The sequence below is a fragment of the Oxyura jamaicensis genome, chromosome 2, assembly GCF_011077185.1.
Source record: "Oxyura jamaicensis isolate SHBP4307 breed ruddy duck chromosome 2, BPBGC_Ojam_1.0, whole genome shotgun sequence".
In the NCBI taxonomy this organism is placed as follows: domain Eukaryota; kingdom Metazoa; phylum Chordata; class Aves; order Anseriformes; family Anatidae; genus Oxyura; species Oxyura jamaicensis.
Genome location: NC_048894.1, coordinates 53908546 through 53928963, shown reverse-complemented (window position 1 = coordinate 53928963; position 20418 = coordinate 53908546). Strand labels below are relative to the sequence as shown.

The window sequence follows — 20418 nt, the reverse complement described above, 5'->3', positions numbered from 1 at the left end:
GAGGAAACTTGACTATGAAATGATCAGGTTCTCAGCTCTGCTGCAGGAACTGAGAGCACAGCTATTCAGAATCTAGGCATCATCTTTTCATTTAATAGAGGACAAAATTTATTTCATGCATTTTCTTTTTGTATTCTCAGAACATTTCTCCTCATTCACTTCCTAGGAATTTTCAGACTGATATCAAGGACTGATATCAAACTCTATTTTAAGTTTTATGCAGGATTTTTAGAAAGGTCCAGACTGACAAAAGGCTGTAATCCTATACATGGATATGAGAAGAGAGGTGATTTACCTCCTCCAGCATCAAAACTTGGGATACCATGGAGAATAACATAGTGTAGGAAAAGCGGGGTTGTATTCATTTTCACAGATCCAGATAGAAGACCACTTAGAAATTGCACGTATCTAAAAAATACAAAATTTTCTGTATTAGATAGAATTAGAAATGCAACCATATTGGGGAAATACATTCTTTACACTAATATTTCTAGTCCATACTGAATAGCATTGTGACATTACACACAACTCCATAAGAATAATCTTCATAAATCAGCATAAAAGGATGCTTTAATTCACCAAATTAATAAATACATGTCTGTTACATTGCTACTGTTGATGTCTTCATTTTAGTTATATAGATCACTATAAGAAAAGTACTAGCAGCAATAGTGATGTCAATCATTTCAGTACACATTTTTATTTGCAACTGTAGGTCTGAACTGGCTTGTACAACAGCATGAAATGAGCACCACTGCATTTACAGTGTAGCACACTTCATTAAAACAAAAGCAACAAGTGCCCTCATCAGAAATCTTAGCATAAAGGCTAATTTGGGCAAATAACATCTTTATATTGAGAAGTGCAGAACCATAACAACATGAAAATCATTGTATTGCTGCCATTTAATACCTGTTCTGATCATGAGTTCATAAGTATGTACATGCAAGTGAATATTACTGTAGTGTTTGTTAAACAAATTCCTCTTAGCTCTTTAAATAAGCAAGAATCTCCGTAACTGAACACTTACTCCATGCTCCAGGTAACAACCATGCTCCTGTTAACAACTACAGCTAAAAATACCCTGCTCAGCCATGACATCTTTACTACCTCAGAATGGGGGTTGTGGTGGTTTAGAATAGGTTTCTTTTTATAGAAAACTAGCAAGGCTCACTTTATTTTGAAATATTAAGACTACTACTTTGCTTTTTGGGTTCTTCCTTACATCTTTCTGAAAATATTTGGTTACTACTGAAGCACAAATTTTAAATTGTGACACCTATGGGACAAAAGCCAGTGGTAAAGCATCTTACCAGTGACATCTCAATCTGAACATTTTCTCTCTACCACTACCTGTTTTTAATGATTCCAAAAATTCATCTGAATTCTTGAACCCCATTTCTTACGGCAGTGCACTTGAGATGCTTACAGGTATTAAACTTTTAAGAAGCGTGTTCAAAGATTTATCCTGAATATTTATATAAAAATTTAAAATATGAAGGCTATGTATCTGCACTTCTTATTCAGACAAACCTCCAATGGCTTATATGAAAGAAAGTATCCATTCTAAGTATTGTCAGAATGGATTCCAAATAGGATTTGTAGTCTATAGCATGGCTGGTTTCCTTTCCACTGTTAGAGCCTCTGACTAGCAGCTAGAGAGAAGCTAAGTGGTACTTAGAGGAGTGACAAACTTCGCGGTCCGATTATTTTATTTAAGGACAAAATTTAGTGAAAAAAAAAAATTCAAAATACAAATAATGGGTGTATTTTCAAACTTTATCATTTTGATATTCACCTAAATTATACGTGGTTATACACCAACTGGATTTTTTTGGACATTTTGGACAATTGGACATTGCTAACTTATTAGCCAATAATAATTTCAATGAAAAGGGACAATAGAAGAGTGATTCATGCCAGTAGCTCAACAACATAGGGTCAAAAGTCATGATAAAATTAGCCAGGAATATTGCAGAGCTGGTCTTACCTTTCTCTGCAATAGCCTTACTACCACTACCAGATCAGGCGAAGGTAGAAAAGTCCAGGTCCAATAGGAGAACAGTTTTGACAAATGCTTTGGAGAAACCCTTCTGTTTTTATGGAGAGTGACGTTCCAAAGTACATGCATGCACATGTATTTCAAAGACAGTAAAGGAAGCTCAATTTCAATACTGCTGAGTAAAGATGATAATTCCATCAGTCAGGAGACAAACTGAGACACCATAAAGGAATTAGGCATGTCTCCTCAAAGAGGGTATAATACCAAGATACTACCATTTATATCTATTTCATCTCTACCTTTATGATTTGCACATAGGTCACCTATGTCAGTAGCAACTGAAGCTTTCTGACAACGTGATTGTTAAAAACTGCCATAAGGCACAAGACACAGGTGCTGCTGTGAGTATCCCTGGCTGTCACAGAAACGTGACTGCTGCAGGGGTGCTCATAATAATTTAACCTAACATAACATAAAATAGAATTAATGCACAAGGCCTCTTGACAGGAAGAAATTAAGAACATCTATTTCCTTTTGCTCCTAAAGTCCACACCTCTGTAACTGGTAAGGAACTACTCTCAAATCCTTATTATTAAAATACAAGACATATATGCAGACATAAAATTGGAAAAGAATTAAGCCAGTAAATTTGTTTATGAAAAGTTTATTTGATGTCTAATGTCATACTGTGTTACAATTTTCCAAGTGAAAAAAGACTGTGCAGGTCACCACATGGGTTCAAGAGGCAATGTGAAAGCTTTTCTTGTTTAGAGATGAACAAAACCAAGTGCCTTTTTTTTTGTTATTTTTGTCACCTAATTACTAACAAAGCCTTTTCCTTCTAAAAAATACTGTGTACTGGCTGATTAAAACCAAAAGTGAACAGTAATTATTGAATCAGTCAAGGAAGATTAACATAAGATAAAGTGCTGACAGTTCAGAAGTCACTGGAGGATCTTGTAGAAATAGCCTTTACACAGCATGTGAGGGAGTAAGGTATGGGGGCAGAAGATAACAGTGACATTTCTTATTGGTATGAATTAGAAATACCTTTTTTGGGATGGCTGCATTAAAGCTGAAACTTTATCATCAAAGAATTTCTTCATAGCAAATCTGTCTAGAGCTTGATCAGCACTGATAAAAGAGAGACACAGAGACACACTGTTATTCCAGTTTGGGGTTATCTTGGAAATTCATCAGGTTACTGCTTAAAATATGCCAACATAGTTGGAGTAAAAAAGAAGGAAATGAAAGAAAAAGAAAAGAAAGTACCACCTAACTAGAAACCCTAGCACGTACAGGTCAGACAAGAAATGTCTTTTTTTTCTTTTTTTCTTTTTTGTTGACACCTTCTTATTCCACACCTTAAGGCATTTTTCTTCGTGAGGCAAAGCACCCTCTCCCTTATTCAATTGCATATTTCCAGCACATTGTAATCCAATAGAATTACCAAAGCCAAGCAGCTCAGGTTGCAAAAGGGATACTTGCCACAATTTCTTCAATGTTAAACAGGTGAGTTCACTTTGAAAAATACACATTTATTCCCTTTTTAAAAAATCTACAGCAACACTATGGAGGTGAAAACCATTATCTAGTTCTGACTATAGCTCAGTACATGAGGTGCCATGGATGCCGGGCTAGAGGATCATTTAAGCAGTCAAACAATTCATTCAGTCTTTGTTTCTTCTACCCTAAGCAACTAATGGAGCAAATGTTTTATTTAAAAGTATCAATCTTTAGAGAAGAAATCATTTGCGTCAGTTAACTACAAACTCTTCAAACATACACTTAAGGAAATACATTTAAAAAATAAAAAAATTCTTCCATTCTCTATCCAGAATAGAAATGGTTCTCCTGCACATCTTCTGCATCTGTGTGAAGGAAGGCAAAACGACGCACATAAACACACTGTTGGCCCTATGCTACCCCTCTGAAAGACGTACATATTCATCCAGACACAGGCCCAGAAAACGTCAGAACCTCTCATCTCCAAAGGATGATATTACAATGCCAATAACGATGGTAACATTATACATGCAGCATGAAGACAAGTCTGCTAGAATAGGGTATAGTGTTATGATGTTTATGTTGTATATTTAGTATTAGAAGAAGCTGAAAGACTAGAGATAGTGTTGGTTCTAGAGCTATGACTTTAAAATAAAATCTGTGATATTTGAGTTCTCACAGCCTCAGTATTAAACATCCCGTAGTGATAAGAAACAAATATATATATATATATAATATGGAAAGAGTCATAGCTCTCACTAAATCATTAATTTAGTCGAGTCTGGAAAAGACTAGGGGGGAGGATGATCTGGGAAAGTGAACAGGGTGGTAGTTGTCTATAGTGTTGACAAATGGAGTACAGTTTGCCTCAGAACAAATGATTTTCTTTAAATATATATTTCCAAATTGTAAGTTAAATTTAATTGTAACCACTATGTAAAAGAACTGTATATCGAAGTTTAATGAACCAGTAGACAAATATTAGGAAGGATACAGAACACTTTTGAAAAAAAGTTATGAAATAAGTGTCATAGAGTTGATGATTGGACTTCAATGTTTATGTCAAAATGGATGAACTCATTTTATAACAGTTGTATGTTGTAAGATATGACAAGATCATCACGTGAAAAAATAGGAGCAGCTGAGGGAATTGGAGTTGTTTAGTCTGGAGAAAAGGAGGCTGAGGGGAGACCTCATCACTACCTACAGCTACCTGAAAGGAGGTTTCAGCAAGGAGGGATGTCAGTCTCTTTTCTCATGTGAAGCAAGGAAACCATTTGAAGTTGCACCAGAGTAGATTTAGATTTGACTTTAGAAGCAATTTCTTGATGGTTAGGGTGTGAAGCATTTAAATGGGCTGCTCAGGGAAGTAATACAATCCTCACTTCTGGAGGTATTTAAGATACGTGTGGACCTGGAACTGAGGGACATGGTTTAGTGATGGGATTTGGTGGGTCAGGCTGATGGTTGGACTTGATGATCTTGAAGGTCTTTTCCAATCTAGATGATTCTATGATTCTAAGACAACACATATCACAAATGAGCACATACCAATACACATACCACACATCACCAATACTATTTTAACCCTATAAAGGTAAGAAAAATGCAGAAATGTAAAGCTTTTTATCTCACAGAGTTCTGTTTGCCCAAGTTAAGTTTGACTGCACATTAGTCCTTCCTAAATGAGAACATCAGATATCTGTAACATATAATCCAAACAGTTTTGTATCATAAAACATTTTTCAGTAAGCCTAGATTTTTTTTTGGTATGTGCATATAAGCAATTGGAAACTTTATTTAGTGTGAGGGATCCATGAAGTCTTCTCTCTGAGTACTGTTTCTGACACAGCAGCCAGCACGCTCAACAGTAGCATATGCAGTAATTCCTGTTTCTGTTCTTTTACTGTGTACCATTTTGAAGAGTCTTGATAATGCTAGGGATATACAAATCCTAGCTGGGAAATTCCCCTAACCCTCACAACCTCATTGTTAAACAGAAAGCTAAGCTTTTAATAGGAGCTGTCAGATACACAGAAATTTAAAGGATGGCTTCCAAACTCACTCCTCTCCTAAAACCTAACTGGAGGAGTTCTGACTTTGTTTTGTAAAAGAAGACAGCTTTCACCACTAGGCTCTACAATGTCACATCCAGATGTTTTTCTGTTATGCCATTAGTAAAATGTATTTATAGGCAGGTACCATCTCATAACAGAAAACAATTTGATTTAAAAATAAGATACTTTTCATCTGTTTGACAGCGTTTATGAATTTTCATCTTTATTGATACACATTGTTCATTGTCAGTTTGTAATCGGAGCACTCTCTAAGAAACAACTGAAACAGCAATCAGACACCTATTGTTTAAACTGACTGAAGACCTGCTCCTGCAAAATAAAATTCAGATTATGTCATAAACTGCTTTCTGCACTTTGATCAATGTCTGGGAATTCCCTATTAAAATATTTGTTCTGGATTCTAGTAATTATTTTCCATATGTACTTTAGGAATAGTTTCTCATTGATTCAAGAGAAACAACTTCATGGATGTGGCAAATGTGTGTGTTTAATAAATTAAAGATTGCATCACTATATAAAAATGTTTTCAAACATTTCTTCATTCATCTTGAAAGACCCTTTAGATAACTTGTATACAGAATCATAGAATCTCTGGTTAGAACAGACCTTAGATATTCACTTAGTCCAACCTCCTGCTAAAAACAGAACCACAAGAAAACTGCTTCTTTAAGACATGTTCCAAGATTCCTGATAAGCCTGGCTAGCAAACCTTAAGGAGGGAATTGAGTAGCTCTACAATTACAAGACATCTTTTTCTGATGTTTTCCTAATTGTAAAAAATGCACAACATGAATGCATTTATTTATATTATTCATAGCTTACCTTGCAGAAACATTGGTGAAGTGCATGTACGATGATATGACTACGCCTATCCTTCCTTTTCCTCCCTGTATTGGGAAAAAGGGAATAACAACTTATTTAACCTATGCTGCATATAATTGAACATTGTTCGGCTTAAGACCCATGCTAAACAAGGACTTTAAGACAGAAGATTCAGAGACTCCCTTCGCTCATGCATCTCCTGTGTCGTTTGAATGGTAGTATTCATGGACTTCTCTCTCAATTGCAAGGTTGTTTACAAGTGACATGAAAAATGCTAAGCATGATTTCTATACATGTCTGTCAAGTCTTACGTGATGGAGAGGAAAGCTTGCACAAATGGATGCCAACATCACACAGAGCAAAGCCAGTATCTAGCTATTCTGCAGTGATGAATTTTTCCCATCAGGTTATTTGCATTAATCTTTGTCCTCTGTGCTCAGAAGCTCTTGCACGCAGTGGAAATCAGTTTAGGAGGCTGAAGACTTACATGTATCATATTGAAACTTTAGTATGGGAACTTGAATTCCTAGCCTGTGTTTGAAAATATCACTTAACTAATGACTTCCTAGCTCTTTGTTCATAACCAAGAGCGGGGTCCTCAAGCGAACACTAACTCCTATATATGTCTAGCCGTAATACTAAGTTTTCTTGGTATATTTTTAAATGTTAGATTCAGTAAGTTTAATAGATGTAAACTTTTAATTATTTCTTAAACATGCATTTAAAATGCTCGGTATCTTTTCATACCAAAACCATTATTTAATATTATTCTTTCCAGCGATCATTTAAGACAAGTCTAGACAATGTTGAAACTTCTGTTATGAAATGCTATAAAATACGTATTTTGGAAAGCATATGATCTCTGAAAGGTTTTGTCATTTTTACCTCCTTAACCCCACAACATCTCAGACTTACAACTGCTGCTTATTTTTCTATGAGGTATTTAAAAAATGTTATGGACCTTATTAAATAGTTTACATGACTTAAATTCAGTACAATTTACCAAGTGGTAATTCTGACTGATTTCATAACATTCTCAGACTCCCAGTTGACACTCTCAGCTGACACAGGAGAGCTACACCTATTTTTGTGTTTGGAAATGTTTAAGTTATTAACAAGAGGTATTAATCAACTATACAGTACCAATTTGCAAATAAAATACATAATAATATTTTGCCTCCTTTTCTTTTGTCCCATGTATGGACCATTCTTCTGGCTGCAGTCCTGGGGCTAGTAAGAATTCAGTAGTGTTTCATATAATCATGGCATTCTGCCTGCAAGAAATAGAGGGCTGGGGATTATACAACTTGGCGTGAAGAACACCTTCATTCTGTTTAGAGTAATATCTGCCAGCAATACAGAGACAGATTTGCCTTATATCACCAGCACAACTGCCAACTCTTTTTTGAATTCATATTATTTATTTTTAATTAAGGCTTTTCTTTATTTCTCTTCATTGTGAGCAAGGAGAAGCAGCAGCACTGTACAATAATAGCATTACTGTATGACAATGCAATTACATAGATAGTTAGAACCCGTCTCGGGCCAGGAGGTACTTAATATCCTCATTTCCTACAGCCGCGCTATTCTGTAAAGGGATGATGAGCCATTAGTCAGTATAATCACTGTGCTATATTAACATTGTCAGCCATGTTTTCCAATACAGACAAAAAATGTGGTCCAGAAAACAGTATTACGTCGTGCCGGTAATTGCCTGAACACCCACTTTAGCATACTGAAAGCCATCTGGACACTTAACCTCTGTTGATCTGCAATGCAGACCCAACTGACTGAAGTCAAGCCTGTGAAATGTTACCTAGCCTTATCCAACAACAAAATCCATGTCACAGAATATGAAACGCTTCTGAAGAGTTTGCCACTGAGCTGGAAAAACTCAAGAATCTAAGTAAATTCACAGAAGTAGCACTGACTACTGAGTTTGAAAAAGCAAACTTACATAACTGCATGCTATACTCAGAGTAGAAGCTAGACCATTAGTTATCATAAAAAGGAAGTGATAACAAGCATGCAGGGTCAGTAAACTACTGCTGCTTAAATCAACTGAAGCTTTGGCACACCATTTGCAACACTGAAAAGAGCAAACTTTTTTTTTTTTTTTTTTTTTTTAACTGAATAAGGACAACCTTTTTGAGAATGATTTCAAGCTGATAGTCAATGAGTACACACAAAGCTCACTTACCTTGCAATGGATCACCACCACATGCTGAGGATCATTGTTCAGCCATGACTCCATAGCCTTACAGATGGTGCACACTTTATCAAGAGGTGGTGCATGGAGATCAGGCCACCCCACATCCATAATCTGCAGTTAAACAAATAACATTAACAAGAGTCACCTTTACCATAATGCTGCCTATTAAATTCTAGCTTCTGATGGCTAGGAGTATCCTCTCTTTTTCCAATCCTTGGCAATCATTTCACACTACATTTGAATGCCATAATGTAAATACATGTTTATAGGTTTCTTAAGGGGAAGTAGTGGCTACCTTTTAAGAAGAAAAGAAAAATACTAGCATTTTGTAAAAAGAAACAACAAAAAAAACCTCCCCCAAACCCACCAACCACTGATACATCTCAACATTTCTGAAGATCTTTAAAGAATTTTCAATTAGAAATTCAGGTATTTTATAATAGTAAAATACTTATAATGTTAAAATTAGAATGAAGAATGTTGACTGACCTGAGCAAATATTTTGTGATTGTTTTTATTTAGTTTGCAATTTCTTTTCTTCATGTACAACAGATTTGATTCATTCATATTTTCTATTCAATTTTAGTCACTATATAATACTGTTTACTCAAACTATTATATACATATTTAACAGTAACAATATCGAACACTAACAAAAGCAGTAACCATGAACAACTTAAATCCTTCACGACCAATAACATACTCACTAGTCAAAATTAAAAGTCTTTTTAGTAGTCTTCTCAGGCAGCATATGTAAATCTACTACTATGAATATACATCTGTGCTACTCAGGCCTTACAACAGTTGCTGAAGAGCAACTGCATCTCATTTTATACAACAAATACAACAGTTAGAAGGGAAAGGGTCTGAGGAAAAACAAAAGGCATTTATAAGTCCTTTCCTTATGTCTCTATTTTACAAAGCAACTATGAAAAGACAACACAAAAGGAAAGCTCATATTTGAATTGAGTTCACTACCTTCAGCCATTACACTTTATGTTACAATATATAATCCCTAGTATTCCATGAGTGCAAAAAGAAAAGCATGCTTGGAGCAAAATTTATTTCACTCAATAGGAATTTTCCAGTAGCCACAACAGGCTACTATGTATAAAGTCTAAGAAAACAACAGAAACAGCTTTGTAAAGCACAGACATAACAGGCACAAAACAGTACCTGGGGAAAAATAAAAATACAGAAGGGAGGCATACGGGTTTTTTATGATCTTCCAAAAGGTATCTTACTCTGTATCAAGGCTTGTCATGCCAATTAAGTTCTATTTAACGCTATAGAAAAAGAGGTGTGTTATGGAAGTGAGGCAATACCTTTGTGTTAAGCTTGGTAAGGTCATACCTCTTTTCGGAAAGGTTTAGCACCTGTTCAGAAAGAAAGAAAATATATCAACGATCAAGACTTCACCATTTATGTAGTAAGTCACTGTATTTTAAACAGATGATTATTAATAGAAATGACGGTGGTAGGACTTCAGGTATGCCTACTATTTTACTGAATTAAATTAACATTTAAAGTCAGGTAACATTACCAAATGCAATTTAGGCAATCCCTATAGTAAACTCAGTTATTATATGATGAAACTAAATGCACACTTCAAAAAAAGGACAGTAAAAATATTAACATTCTATTTATTTCACGTGGCTTTATTTTAGTCAGGGGTATACTGAGAGGGGTATATCTGGACACTATGCAAATTTACTGTACAGCAGAAGAATTCAAAAGGAAAAGTCCAGGATGGTAGTTATGTATTACGCATTTGAATTTGAGTGTTTGGCATGAGCAGTCTCAACAAACAAGCTAAGAACTGAGTAGCTACGCTAAATCACTTTGAAGCTGGTGCCTGCTCTTCATGGACAAAGTGGAAGCAGGAAGACATTAAACCATCTTTAGGAAAAATTGCAGTTTTTAAACAAGAATTACATCCAGAGAAAGAAAAAAAAAACACCACTAACATGGTATCTAAGAAAACTGCTTATATTTTAAGCTGCATATGGTTATGGAATCACACATGATATTGACCATAAAGGTCATTAATCACTTCAATTGACCTCAAACTCTAAAAAGAAGAAAGCTTAAACATCCATATAAAATTAGGAACAGTCTTTACTCCAATGATCTGTCTGAATTTTAAACAGATTACTGCTACAGAGCTAAACAGCAATCAAAAATTCATATATGCATCATCCATACTATTTTGGATCAGGAAAATGTATCAACATTTGAAATTAAGACTACAGTTATTCTTCCAGAAATACCAACTGTATTATACAGATATAAGTGGATAGATATATGTATGTACACAAGCGCTGTTGTGTGAGAACTTTTCTTTATCCCTCTATTTTGTATTCATATTTAAGAACATTTTGCATATCTTGTGTGTTATCATACACATTTTTTCATGATGGATATGTCACTGCAGTATCAGGTGCCAAACTCAAATCCTGGGATGTAGCCAAGTTCCTGTCAACCTATACAGTAGAGATCAAACTGAGATGCTATAGTAGTTGTCATCTCAGAATGGAGACCAGAAGACATGGAACCAACATTCCACATGAAACAAAAGAAGTGTTCACTAAAGGCTTTCAGGAGAAGCATATTCTGCAATTAGATTTAAGTGGAAGATTAATTGCATTCTTTTTAGCCCCTTTTTGGTATAATCAAGGTATAGTTACTTAGATGTTACTTAGATTTTGTACAGGAAAGATGGGCATTCTATGAAACTTAAATGATTTTTCCCCAAATTTTAAGACCTCATCTAATGAATAAAAAATGAAGTAATACAAAGCAACTGGGGAAAAAGAAGCCCTTTCCTCTTATAAACAGCAGAGAGGAAACACTCTTCACCCCTGTGTGATTTAATCCTGAACTGTGAAGAAACTTGTACTAGTAAGGTAATATTAATTCTCTCAATCTGCTGAATGCTCGGCAACAGAACAAAAATATGGAGGCCTTTTAGCACCAAAAAATATGGAGACTTTTACAAAGACATTGAAGGCTCATACGCTTGGTCTGCTCTTTTATCAAATGACCAGAAATACAAAACGTCAGAACGGAAAAGAATCAAATAGCATGCAGCTGCAACTTTGAAACGTGAAAGGTGTACTGCGGTCATAACAACATTAAGTATTGACCAAGGAACAATTCACTAGTCTGCAGCCCATTCCATTAAGGAGAAGAGACTGGGAGAGCAAGCAGGCAAAACTGTTCCACCAAGTGGGACTGAACTTACACGCTGAAGTCAGCAGAGGCCTCGTATGGAGTATAATGCAAGGCAAAGAGGACTGTGGCCAAAACATGACATGAGCTACAATTAACAAATATTTCCAACTAGGAAAATAACAGCAGCACACAAGCATTATCATATCATTTACATAAGCAGGACCAAGAAAATGCACAGCATTTATATTGGTCTAACCAGTAACAAATGCTAACATATGCTAAAGCTGCAGGGTAATCACTTAAATTTTTTATTATTATTTTTTTTTTACAAATCTTTGCAGTGGGTTTGGGGTTTATTTTGCTATTACAAAAGAGCTGAATATGAATTTAGACAATAGTATTTACCATCTCATTCTTTGTGCCTTTGACATAAATGAGTCACTATTTATCAACTGCTCTGTATGCTTCTGTGTACACACATCTAACTAGAGTGAATTAAGTCACTATAGTTTACTCCTCAAAGAACTCTGTTACCTTTCAGTCACTGCAGATACAAAAATACCACTGGAACACGTGAATACAGAGAGACATAAGGTAACTTGTTCATTTATCAATGCTATAAATTAACATCAGGAAAACTGCTTTGATAATCATAACTAATAGATACTGAAATAAAAATTCTTAAGTGGCAAACTGATAGACAAACTGATAACGTTGTGCTTTTTGTTGTTGTTGTTGTTTTCTAAAAGCTAAAACTATGTGAATAATTGAGCACTACTCCTTTCCTGCAAGAGCAATGCATGGCAAACTTTTCTGTTAAAATAGCATGGCAAATACATGACAAATATATTACTGGTAAAGTTGATTAAAACAGAAACACGATAAATTTATTTTTTGCAAACTGAGTTTTTCAGTTGACAAATGTGCATTTAAACTGTTTATGTTTATACTAATTATATTTTGAAAGTACTGGTGAAAAACAGCATTCATTTGTAGCCAAGCCTTTGAATCTTGCAAGAAAACATGCCTTCCTTTGCAACCAAGAGATCATTTTATTGGGGAATAAAAGGATGCTTTACTCTATCCACTAAATCTCTTTCTATGAAATGGCTGTTTTTTCAAACAAACACAGTTCTTCGGGTGTTTCATTCCCCCTTCTCTGTTCTCACTATTGACTGTAGTGGCAACAATCTACCACATACAAAAATCCAGAAAGAGAACAGCTAGATACAGAACAACAAATGTTGATTTATAGTATAATTTCTCTTAGCTCAGGCCCTGACCAAATGAAAGAAGAAAACTGTTCTCATCAGCTTCAGTAGAGTTGCTTACTTGTAGGTGGATTTTTGGGTGTGTGTGGTGTTTTTTTTTTCATGGTTTCTTTTTTTTCAGATTGTTTGCTTTTTCCTGCTATAGATATATCTCTCAAGCAGACATAAGGGATCTTTGAAACATGAGAAATAACAGATAAAGTTTAAAAATGAGATCTCTAGCTCTATAACCTGGCTATGATTTGCCAGGTTATTGTGAAAATTTGCAGAAACATTCTTGAGCAAAGGGTATCAAATTTTCTTTTGACCATGTCAGCAGATTTCCAAAGTACTGGGTACAGATTTTTTAAATAAATAATTAAACTCAGATCAAAATGTTGCAAGAAAAAATGATTGCAATCCCACTTAAAGAGAGGACATCTCCTCAACCTGATCTCTCTCACTTACAATACACACAGCAGATTTCTGTAATCCAATTATTTAATGAGATTTAACTTTAATGAGACTACAAGATTATTTCCCACATACCAAAAATATTGCTGTCACATGGGAAAGGCCTCTCACCACAGGTGAATTGGAAACCATAAAGCCTTCCATCCAAGTCACCCTCACACTGTTAGTATATTGTACCTTATAAGCTACCAGCACTATGTGGAACGGAAGGAAGGGCAATAAGGTGGCATTCTGAGAACATCAGACAACATTGTAAGTAATACAGGTATGTTTTGAGGACAACAGATAGTCGACAATACATCTATGACACCTCTGTGAGCAAAAGATAGTATATTTAAATTGTTAGGTGGACTCACTCTGTAAACCAATTTATGCAGTGAGTAAAGTTTATGCTCCTGAAGCTGTAGAGATTTGATTCTAATAGTTTAAACATGCTGACTGAGAATACATATAATAGAAGAAAAAACGTAAATAAAATACTGTCCTTGTTTTAAATTCATATTCACAGAACAAGCTGAGACAATACATGTCATAGGTTACAGATGTACTGGGGAGAGGACAGCACAGAAGTAACAGTTTGGATCATCATTAAGAAAAATATTCTCTGCATAGAGCTCATTTGAGATTTGCTCACAATCAAATTTCCTACAGAAAACTAAATAGCAGGAAAAAATGCATCTAAATCAAGTTAATGAGAAAGAGTTGGACCAAACAAACTGTAACACTATTACATATACCAGAGACAGCCCAGGCATGATGGTGTGAGACCATTAGGTACCCAAGCTGAAGACCCTGATTTAACAGATTGCTAGGAAAAAAAAAAAAAAAAATTCTACACTGCAGCATGTAGATCTCTTAAAAGTATACTTTGGACAATTAAAACAGTTTGTGCAATCACTCTGTAGCATTTGACTATCTACTATCAAAATACAGACTGCAGTGTCAACAGCAGAAAGGTATTTTTAATATCCTTATCTAACATCTTATAACATTACTGAAAATTTTGCTCTTGCTTATAAAGCTGTAAAGGTGGACCAAAGAGTTTTTAGATAAATGAATTTTAGTTTATAATGGTACATGTAAACCTGTAAGTGGTCTTCCTGTAGGACAGAAGAAGATGTGGCACAAAAGACAGATACACATACCAAGTAATTATCACCATGTTTGGATTTGAGCATTCGTGTTACATCTTGTAGATTGTGGAGATAAGTTTCCTCAGAACAGCTAGCAGGGAAAGATACAGCAATGATCCTTTCTGTGATGTAAGTGAGGTCAAGTTCATAGCCCTCCTCCATAATGTGATCAAAGTCTGCACTTCTGTGGAGAAATTACATGTGGCAGTTCAGAACAAAGCAGCAGAGAACAAACAGTATATTAATGAGAAGAAATCCCAACTTAGACTGATACAGCCAGCATTTCATGTTTGCAAATTTTCATTAAAATTACAATTTATTAAACACCTATAAAACTCAAATTCTCCATTTCTGGATGTAAATAGAGGTAGCCAAATATCAGAGATCTTCACATTAAAGCTATAATGAAGAAACCAATAATGTAGAAAAGCAGTAAAATGAATACAATTAACTTTCACAAACACTAGTGCAAGAAAACAAAAACAAAAATCCCCACAATGTACAGATACTTATGGCTGCACGCGTCTCTTTCTGTAGAACTCTACAAATGCTTTATAAATTAATAGATTTACCAGTGGTTTGTAAAACATTGCAGATAGATACCATCTTGAAATCTGCTCTGAGAAACACTGAGATGAATGAAAAACCATTCCCCAAACTGTAAAAGACACTAATATAATGCAAGTAATTGCATGGGCTAGTTTACAGATACTGTTTCCTCTAACTTCTGCTACTTCTCCCAGTTGAGGGTTAAACCAGATACCTTACCTGATACCTATATCCTTCTTAATAGAATAAGCAGAAGATGACAGTCACTAAGCTAAAAGTAAGCTCTTCAAATATGCCCAGGTGTTATCTCACAGAGGGTAGTAAAAATTACCTTTGCACAGCTGGACATGTCTCAGAGAAAGCTATCTCAGAAATCTAAACCATAAATAACGTGACAGTACTTGACACTACTACACCAAATATTAAAGAAATACCTACTGTGATCCCTTGTCACAACTGAAAGAGTTCTTCGAAACACTGCTGGAATTCTGGAACAAATAAAGCAGAAAGGTCAATCCAATAGCTTTCTTGCTGCATTTATGTCAGTGTTCCTGCTTCCCTCCCCCCACCACCCTCCTTTATTATGTCCCTACTGTGGAAAACAATTACAACGATAGGATAAGAGGGTATCATCTTATGTTTTGATCACAATTGTAAACACTGTGGTTATGAACCAGGTTATGTCCAACTCTATGCAGAACATACATGGACTCACTACTACCAGAAAAGTACTGGTTGTCTAACGCCATTTAAGTCTTTGGTAACTCTACACTAAGATTAAAGCAGACATTCAACAGATTTCTGCGAAGCTGGAGCTTGAATGTGAGCGGGAGTTTGGAAAGAGAATCATTTTGTCACTTATTTTCTTATCAGAGGAAGCTGCTATGTGACTGCTCATTCAGATTAAATAGAGGTTTAGTCATAACATTTATCAGAAAAGGTAGAAGTAATGGATATATCTATGTGACCAATAAAGACCAAGGAAGTAGAGGCAAAGATGTTCCCCTAATTCCTTTCTACTTCCAAAAAAAAAAAAAAAAAAAAAAGCTGAAAAATACACCGAAGGCTTTCTCACGGATTTCAGTTTTTAGCTATTGACTTACTGTAGCACTCGTGTTGTATTACCTATAGCCTTCACAATCCTAAGAAAGGATTGAGAAGCTGAAAATACCATGAAGTTTCCTTTTTTTCTGTTGTTCTATTTAAGTAAGGACAAGAATTAATGGAACTGGGAACAATCACTTCAGTGAGGCACACCTTTTGCAATCAGGTGTACTTATTTAAAATTGCCCAGAACAGCTCATTTCCAGAAATTCTGGAAGGAAACATGCCAGTCATGTATTTGTATGTGTCCTAGCTTTTGATATACAGTGCCACTGTATGGAAAGTTTTAAGGCCTAGCATAAGTTTGGGTATATGTCGTCCACATAGCCAAAACAGACAGCGTTTATCAGTTTTCCAGCTCTTACCCTTCCACTATGTAAGCTTTTCTGTGCAGTTTTCTGTGTAGTAAGCATAAATTCAGGGCAGGAAGATGGATGAGGTCTTTTTGTTATGGAGTTACCAATGCATGATATAAAAATGAACTTCTGATTCTCTGTATAAAAGATATATCTAAATGTAAAGTTTGTTGTTGATGCTTTTCTTATTATTATTTAGTGTTAGTGTAATAGTAGCTGCCTTTTTTTCTAAAAGCCTATTCTGGAAGGGATTCTTTTCCCTCTAGGTTTGTCCATTTCTCTCCATTACATACAAAGGGAAGTTAGATGACTACCGCACAGGTATTTAATTCTGAGACAGCTAAAATTAGGTGAGAGAAATTCTCTCGCTAAGGTTCATGAGGGAGAAAATTATGACATTCTTTAATGCATAGTTACTCTTACTGAACAAAGGGGAGTACAGAAGTCACACTAAATTCCCCTAAAGCAAAATCACTTCAGCTCATGCGTCTGCTCAGACTCGCAGGACTGTTACTGGAATAAATTGAGTATATTTTTTAATACTTTCATAAGAGAATCAATAAAATTTAGGTTTGCAGTCAGAAGGTTTAAGCATTGCATGGCCTCAACTGCTGCAATACTCTCTGTCATTATTGGTTCTCTTTTACACAAATACTTTGATTAAGTATAAGAAACTTCCCATAGACTACAGATGGCACCAGGAACTACTAAATTTTAGTTAACCCTTCAAAGATTGTCTTGTACATTATATGTTAACTACAGTCAGCAAATGGACAGTTTTTGGCTCTTGTTGACAAATGGACCAACAGTTAAGAACACTCCCCCCATTTTTCTGCATGTCCTCTAGATTCTATCCACTTCTTCCACTCCTCCTTGTCTTGATGCTAGTGATGTATCTGATGTACCCTTTTTTTTTTTCAGTTTTTCTTTTTACTATTCGTTTTGTTTACTAGTTGTTAATGAATAAACCAGTACCTTTTCCTCTCACAGATAAAATATTTAGCAAAATCTAACAAAGAGTCATAAGAATCACTGAGATTGGAAAAGACCTCTTATATCATCAAGTGCAACTGTTAACCTAGTACTGACAAGTCTACCACTAAACCATGTCCCTTAGCATCACATCTACAGTCTTTTAAATATCTCCAGGGATGGTGACTCAACTACTTCCCTGGGCAGCCTGTTCCAATGCTTCACAACCCTTTCAGCAAATATTTTTTTCCTAATATCCAACCTAAACCTCCCCTGCTGCAATTTGAAGACAATTAGTGAACGGCATGGCAGAGAGGCAAAATGGTTGCTGAAACACCTTTATAAAGGTTTGGTGAAACACACAGCGTATATACGTACACCTAAATGTGTTCTCAAACATGCAGAAGCTGTTAGAGCATTTCTTGCAACAGACAATCCGTAAATGTGAGTCATATCTTACCATGCTTCTGACTTAATTTAGGTTTAATAGCCAATTAAAACCAATCTTGAACTTATGTAACTGTCTTTCATTCTTCCATCAGTTCCATGCTACTTCAGGTTAATTTCGCTAATAGGAATGGATTCATCTTCATTGAGAACCAAAACAACTATACATCTAACAGCAGAATACCAGTTTCACCAGGTACAGAATACAGACCACATATAGAGGCAAAATCAACTCCATCCATGGCTAGCCCTGCAATACAGCAAATACAGGATAGCACCTCCCAGGATTGATGATTACAGAGAAAATCTTTCAAAACCAGATCTGATTTACATTTTGTGTTGAGGAAAGTAACAAAAAATAATTGCTCAAAATGAGGTGTTAACTCATGGCTAAAAAATCAAAGTAGTAATTAGCACAGATCCAGTGGAAACAGTGCTACATTTGTTGCCAGCAGGACAGACCACCTCAATATTTTTCCTCTTTTGAGTTTTTCACATTGTTCTTTTCTCCTGTTTCTCTAGGACTGTCTGGCAATGCGAACAGTAAAATCAGTCATCTGAGAGGGAGAGTTCTGAACAAAGAAAACTTCTTCATTTTGCCTATTCATTCAATTGTAGTGACTTTCTAAATATATAACACACAGAACAATCCCAAACAATTACAATAAAAAGTTATCCCTAGTAAGTTAAAAGAACCTTTTGGTGAAATAAATTTAGCTACAGTCATTGCACGAAAGCCAGAAGGGGGAAGCAATTGCTTTTCAAGTGACAACTGTCTTCTCTCCAGGCACAGAATGATGATGCTGGGGAACAAATTCATTGTATATTAGGTACTGTGTTACTGCCCTTTTCCAGTGAAAATTCAAGCCATCAAGCTCTTCCTTTTCACACCCTCCTTACTGCTCCTTTTACCATCTTTGGCACCTGCACCCAGTTATGGGTTCACTACAGAGTCTGCTTGGCCAACTGTCTCAATAACGCAGTTCTCAGAAGAGACCATCCCAAAGACCACCAAGAATTTGATGCAGAAGCTAAGAAACCGGCCCATTATTAATTCTACATCATTTTCACCAGATCACAACAGTCATCAGAAGGTAAATGTCCCAGCATTGCTTTGCTCCACAGCTTCAGGGGAAAAAAAAAAGAAAAAAAGGAAAAAGGAAAAAGGAAAAAGGAAAAAGGAAAAAGGAAAAAGGAAAAAAGGAAAAAAGGAAAAAAAAGAATCATTACACAGGTACAGTACAGGGCATCTGACATAGGTATAGCTGTAATGGTAGCACTGAGGTTCCAGACATTTTCTGCACTAGTCCAGAACAGAAGGAATACAGAAATAACCTGTAATAACATAAAAACATAACTTAAAAACAGAAAGAATAAGAAATAACCTTTCTGACAACCTGCATCCACTCCCTCTGAAGAAAGACTATGAAAAAAGGCAGTCTCTCAAGAGAAAAAATGAGGATTATAAAGTAAAAAAAAAAATCATGGCTATAAAAATGGTTTTTAAAAAATATATCCAGATATGTATATATATATGTATCTGTAAAGATGTATCATCCTCATCCTTTCAAAATCTTGAATAAGACTTTGATGAATAATGCTTGGATGACAATTAGTACACACTTCATAGGCTAAAACCCTCAGTAGTAAAGTCTCAAAGATCAGACAGTTTATGGAAAGGATAAATGGTGAAGGGTGATCAGTTTTGCCTGGAAAATTCATTTGTATAGTGTCAGTACTGTGCTTTACTATCTTTTATGAAGCACTCTGGAAAAATCAAAAACCTATTGTGCAAACTGCTGGTGTCCAATACCAAAGTAGAACTAGACGTGAGGGCCACACATTGGGTCAGAAATACCAGGTGTCACAATGATTTATCCATTTTGAGATAAGGCAGTCTAAGGAATGAAAATTCAAATGTCAAATCACTCAGTAGCATTTTTCCAAGGCCCTGCTTCTGGCACTGAAGAATAATAATACAATGTCTGCTTAAATGCAATCTCAGCAGAATACAAGAACTAGATTCAAGGACTAGGGTAATTTTAAGCAGCTGATAGCTCTCCATGATCTATGTGCAGTTCTGAGTAACAGCATCACTGAAAACTCATGCCTCCAGGACTGGATATGCATTCATCCAGTTCATCTTCTCTCTCAGGCATCTTCTTGGAGTGAGCACTAACCACTGCTATTAGAAACGTTAAGTGAAATGCAACTTAATGAGTAATCTGTAACTTAAAGAATCATGGCATACTTTGGAAGAATTATACAGACTTATTTGTGATATAAATATTTTATATGTTCCTATTTATAATGTTGATATAAACACCAGACAACGTGAA

The 20418-nt window shown here is 35.5% G+C and overlaps 1 protein-coding gene across 9 annotated transcripts in view; it reads right to left on the bottom strand.

Moving 5' to 3' along the window:
- TNS3 (tensin 3) overlaps positions 1–20418 on the bottom strand; it is a 247589-nt gene that overhangs the window by 104736 nt on the left and 122435 nt on the right. For 8 of the 9 annotated variants that reach the window (XM_035316737.1, XM_035316734.1, XM_035316735.1 and 5 more), the window contains 7 exons: positions 15639–15688; positions 14664–14835; positions 9946–9996; positions 8609–8731; positions 6409–6473; positions 3053–3136; positions 296–408 (listed from right to left, as the gene is read on the bottom strand). In XM_035316737.1, coding sequence (XP_035172628.1) covers positions 296–408; positions 3053–3136; positions 6409–6473; positions 8609–8731; positions 9946–9996; positions 14664–14835; positions 15639–15688 — 658 coding nt within the window. Of the gene's footprint in view, positions 1–295; positions 411–3052; positions 3137–6408; positions 6474–8608; positions 8732–9945; positions 9997–14663; positions 14836–15638; positions 15689–20418 lie in introns of those variants that run through there. The other variant, XM_035316742.1, reaches the window with a different exon arrangement.